Source organism: Geospiza fortis, unplaced genomic scaffold (genome assembly GCF_000277835.1).
Source record: "Geospiza fortis unplaced genomic scaffold, GeoFor_1.0 scaffold32, whole genome shotgun sequence".
NCBI classification, from domain to species: Eukaryota; Metazoa; Chordata; class Aves; order Passeriformes; family Thraupidae; genus Geospiza; species Geospiza fortis.
Window position 1 is genome coordinate 1,072,707 of NW_005054428.1, and position 5,465 is coordinate 1,078,171.

General features: G+C 55.0%; 1 protein-coding gene across 1 annotated transcript in view; it reads right to left on the bottom strand.

Moving 5' to 3' along the window:
• Positions 1-463: 463 nt before the first annotated feature.
• SDC3 (syndecan 3) overlaps positions 464-5,465 on the bottom strand; it is a 9,184-nt gene continuing 4,182 nt past the window's right edge. Inside the window, exon 5 of the mRNA XM_031061865.1 lies at positions 464-5,330. Within this exon, the coding sequence (XP_030917725.1) occupies positions 5,164-5,330 (167 nt within the window). The 3' untranslated portion in view covers positions 464-5,163. The remainder of the gene's footprint in view (positions 5,331-5,465) is intronic.

Genomic DNA, 5,465 nt, shown 5'->3' on the forward strand with positions numbered 1-5,465 from the left:
ATTCCTTGGGACAGGAAATCCCACATCCCATGGGCAGGGACTCCCGCATCCCTTGGGACAGGGAATGAGGCTGAATCCCACATTCCTTGGGACAGGGGCTAAGGGCTGCAGAGCCCAGCACGAGGTGCTGGAGGACAAATCCTCCTCCTTTTCCTCTTTTCCTCCTCCTTTTCCTCTTTTTCCTCCTTATTTTCCTCTTTTTCCTCCTCCTTTTCCCCCTCAGGGGCAGAGCCCCCTGGCCCCATGCCCACCTATACATCTCTACATATACATTAATTACATACACACATTATATACACACACAGACAGCCCCAGCCCTCTCCCGGGATCCCAGGGAGCTCATTCCCCACAAACCTTTCTGGATTGAAAGCTCAGAGTTACTTCAGAGCCCGGCAGAAAACCTTGGAGCACGGAAAAGGTCCTGACAAGGGTGGTTATGGGAGGAAAAGGGAATTAAAAAATCCATTCCAGTTCTTGGCTGGTGGGTTTGTTCCTGTGGAAGGAGCTGAGCTGGGGATTCACAGCACGGAGAGCTCGGAATGCTGGAGCTGGAGATGAGCAAAGGGATTCCCAGACAGGGATTGTTGGGGGAATGGGGGAGGGAGAGGGGGAATTTGAGGCAAACCAGCCCATCCTGGCAGTCACCCAGCCCGAGCCATCCTGGTCCCATCCCCTTCCCTGCAGCTGGATCCCCCCAGCATGGCTTGTTCTGGAAAGGTCCAAAATCAGAGCAGTTTTTGGAGCTAGGGGACAGCTCCATCCCAACAGGCACCTGGTGCTTTTCATTGAAAGATCCAAGAGCAGAGAGATTTTTGGAGCACAGGGACAACTCCCACCCTGCAAAACCCACCCAGGGCAGGTCCTGCTGCTGCTGGGCCCCTTCCATGTCCTGCCCTTCCCAAACTCCCCATTCCAGCCCTGGTTTGGGCTCCCTGCTCTTCCCTTCCCTTTGGATGTGGCCTAGGAGTTCCTGGCTGTTCTCCTGCGGGATATTCTCCATCATTCTCCTACTGCAGTTCCAGCAGGGAGAGCCCCAAGGCTGGCACAGCTGGCAGAGCAGCCCACACCACCCTGCAATTCCAGAAACTCCTCAAATTATCCAGCTGGAACAGCCAAGGTTCTCCCTGCGGCTCCAGCACATCACACACACACAGGATAGGGTGGAAAAGCCATGGAAAAATCCCTCAGGGAGCACAGCTGGAAGGACCAGCACATCTGGGCACTGCTCCAGCTGTTCCTGGCTGGGATCAGTGTGAGGGATGGGGATTTGGGCAGAGGGAACGGTGCCAGACTCAGCTTTGGGAAGGGAAGGTGCCAGAGACACTTCCACTCCCACCGGGGTTCAGTTCTCCAAAAATCTGCTCTGGGGAATGGCTCCTGCTGTGTGGAGCCTCCTCTCCTCTTCCCCATCCGTGTTCCCACCAGGAATCCCTGGAAAGCCCCGGAGCAGGAGTGGCTGCAGGAGGGAGCAGCTGCCTCCACCTGCACCTCGGGTTTATCCATCCCCGTGGCTCTGCTCATGGAGAAATGGCTTTATTCAGGATTATTTGAGGAGATGGACTTCCCCAAAAAAATCCTGCCATATTCAGCTCCATCCCAGCTCCCTGGAGGGAGGCACAGGGTCACATTTTCCAGAACAAGACTTTTTTTTTGCCCTTCAAACATCGACTCCAACAGCCCCCGTGGAGCTGAGCTGACACAAGAGGCTGTGACATCACCCACAAAATTTGGCTCCAAACCCAAAAACTCTCCTGGAGCTCACATCTCTCTCCAGGTGGAGAGCAAAAGTGTGGGAGCAGGAGATAATGAATTAGTTCATCACTTCTGATTAGCACTTTAGTTGCCTTCACCTTTTTTTATTGTGTTTATCTCATATTTTAATTGCTGCAGAAGCCCTGCCCAGGCTCCTCTCACCCTCCCACCTCCAGCTTCCCTCACTCCCGAAGCTGTGATGGATTTAAGTGCCGGGATTACAACCTAACACCAGCTGAGAGGGACGAGGTTAAGCTTGAGTGAGTAAAAAAATTGTATTATGGAACTTCAGACTATTAAATAGGAGGGAAAAATGGAATGAAGAAGATTAAGGAGGCAGCTCTGAAAAGCAGCATTAAAAAGATTAAGCTGGGAGGGATTTTTATTTTTTTTAAGCAAGCTCCAAAGATTAAATCCAGGTTTTCCCAAAAGATGGGGATTTTGGGTGACCTTGGTGACCTTGACTTGTGCCACTCCCCTTTGTGTGATCCCAGCAGGGCCAAAATCCTCCAAATCATCAAATCCAGGAGTCCAAACTCCCTCTGGAGCAGCACAAAGTGGCTCTGGGTTGGCACCAGGCTCCTTCCGAGTGTGTTCCCTCCTTTGGAGCATCCTCATCCTTCATCCTCATCCTTATCCTCATCCTCATCCTCCCTCTGGGATGGACATGGAAATGGTCACTCCCAGCACCACCACCCCAAACATCCTTCAGGGCCTTCTCCAAGCTCCAAGAACCCAAACCACGAGGATTTTGAGGCTGACAACTCAAAAATGAGGATTTAGAGTTGACCCACGTGTGGGGCTCTGTTCCCTATCCTGAAGTAAAGCCAGGTCGTCATTTTGGGTTGTATCCCAGGGAAAAGCAGCCCAAAGCTCCCAATTTCCCAACTCCAAATCCCACCCAAGCATCCCAGTGCACTGAGAGATTCCAGGGATTTCATTTCCTTCCACACCTGTGTTACTGTGGGTGTACGGGAGTGCAGATATGTATTTATATTTACTAAAAATATTCTTCTGGCCTCAAATCCCTTCCACCATGAAGCTCTTCTGTCCTGATACCCCCACCAGGGCCACGAAACCCTAAATCCCCCAACCCCCTCAGGGGCCAAAGTGTCCCTGGCTCTGTTAATTCACAGAGCAACGATTTTCCCCCAGATTTTCCCATTTAAATTGTTCCAAGAGCAAATCAAAGGTCTCCAGGGGACCCCATCGAGATCACGACCATTGTGACAACAAAACCCCACAAACAGGGCTCCAGCTAATTAAGAGCCGCCTCATTGAACAACCTTAATTGAAATATTAATTAATTAATCTGCACCCTGGGCAGCCTCGGAGGGACACCTGGGGTGTGGCAGGGTTGGGTTCTCTCCAGCCCCGTTGGTTGTGCCGGGATTTAAACACCAATGAAGGAAAACCATCAGTCCTGGGGATTCAAAAAACAAAGGGAAACCATCAATCCTGGGTGTTTCCATCGATTTTGGGATCTTTCCAATGATCCAACCAGCCCTGGGGCTGAGCCGTGGTTCTGCCTCCCCTTCCTCACCTCGGTGGGATCCCTGCTGGACCCTGAGGGGACAGGGATGGTCCCTGCTTGGATTTCCTCCCTCAGGCTGCATCCCACGCCCTGCAGAGCTCTCTTATCCCCTCTGGAAGAGCCAGGCACAAGATTCAGCTTCTCCACTCCCAGCTCCTCCCCAAGGAATGTCCAGCAAAGCTGAGCTTTAGTGGTCACAGTGAAAACCCAGCCCAAGCCAAGTCCCTTCCTAGCCAAACCCCTCAGCCAGGTGGGGATCCAAGAGATTCCAGGGGTGGCCGGATGGCAGCGGCCTGGGATGTCCCAGTGCAGCTCCACAAGCTCTTTGGAATGTTGATCCAAGGGATAATTCCCGGGGTTTGTATTTATTTCCTTTTTTCCCCACTCCAGGAGCCAATCCCAGGTATTCCAGCCCCTTGTGCTTTTCCCAAGGTTCCAGGAGCATTGGAGAGTCACGTTCTCTCTTCCAGCAGAAGGAGATTCCTGCAGAGCGACCAACCCCATTCCAAAGGAAAACCAAAAAATAAAGACGAGACAGGAGGAAGGAAATCTCCTTCCTTTATGGACGGAAAAAAAAGGGCAATAAATCCAAAGCAAACCCCCTGCGCCCCAGGGCTGGCAGGAGGTGTCTGAATCCCAGAGTTCGTGGTGGTGGTGGTGGTGGGAAAAGTCCAGTTGAGCTCCAGGCACCGTGGGCAGCCCATCCCGTGCTCTCCAGGGCATTCCCAGGCACGGCTGCCCTGGCATCGGCTCCTTGGCATCGGCTCCATGTCCCGTCCCTCCCGCCAGCAGAAAGGCCAGCGGTGCTCGGTGTCACCCAGGCGGTGCTCGGTGTCACCCAGGCGGCGCTCGGTGTGACCGCAGTGCACTCGGTGTCACCTCAGGGTGCTCAGTGTGACCCAGATGGTGATCAGTGTCACCTCAGTGTGCTTGCTGTGACCGTGGCGTGCTCAGTGTCACCTCAGGCTGCTCAGTGTGACTGTGGCGCTGCTCGGTGTGACCTGGGCATGCTCAGTGTCACCTTGGCGCTGCTTGGTGTCACCTCAGGGTGCTCAGCGTGACCACGGCACTGTTCGGTGTGACCCAGGTGTGCTCGGTGTCACCACGGCACCGCTTGCTGTGACCCGGGCACTGCTTGGTGTCACTGTGGCGCTGCTCGCTGTGACCGTGGTGCACTTGGTGTGACCATGGCACTGCTTGGTGTCACCTTGGTGCTGCTCGGTGTGACGGCAGCGCTGCTTGATGTGACTGGGCATGCTCGGTGTCACCTCGGCACTGCTCGGTGTGACCGTGGTACTGCTCAGTGTCGCCTCGGTGCTACTCGGTGTGACGGCAGCACTGCTCGATGTGACATGGGCACTGCTCGATGTGACCTGGGCACGCTCCATGTGACTGCAGCACTGCTCAATGTCACCTTGGGGTGCTCAGTGTCACCTCAGCACTGCTCAGTGTGATCGCGGCACTGCTCGATGTGACATGGGCACTGCTCAATGTGACCTGGGCACACTCCGTGTGACTGCAGCACTGCTCAGTGTCACCTTGGGGTGCTCAGTGTCACCTCAGCAGTGCTCAGTGTCACCTTGGGGTGCTTGGTGTGACCGTGGCGCTGCGCAGTGTGACCACAGCAATGCTCGGTGTCACCTCGGCGATGTTCGGTGTGACCGCGGCACTGCTCCGGGCACCCCGTGCCCCCCATGCCAAGGACACGTTTCCTCCTTCAGCCGCTGCAGGTTTTGCTTTTAAAAATTCACAGTCTGATCCCAAAAAAAGAGAGAGAGGAGGGAGGGGAGAGAGAGACTGGATGGAGGAGAGGAAGAGGAGGGTTTGGAGCAGGGAGGGAGGGAGGGAGGAAGCGTGAGGCACTCCGGGCTCTCCGTCTACGCGTAGAACTCCTCCTGCTTGTCGGGCTTCTGGTAGGTGACGTTGGCCTGCTTGGGCTCCTCCAGGGTGTAGCTGCCCTCGTCCTTCTTCTTCATGCGGTAGATGAGCAGCATCACCAGGAAGGCGGCGAAAAGGGCGCCCACCACGCCACCCACGATCACCGCTGCAACAACGCACAGGGACATGGCTGTGAGTGCCACCCACGGCCGTCAGTGCCACCCATGGCTGTCAGTGCCACTCATGGCCATCAGTGCCACCCATGGCTGTCAGTGCCACCCACCGCCCTCAGCGCCACCCC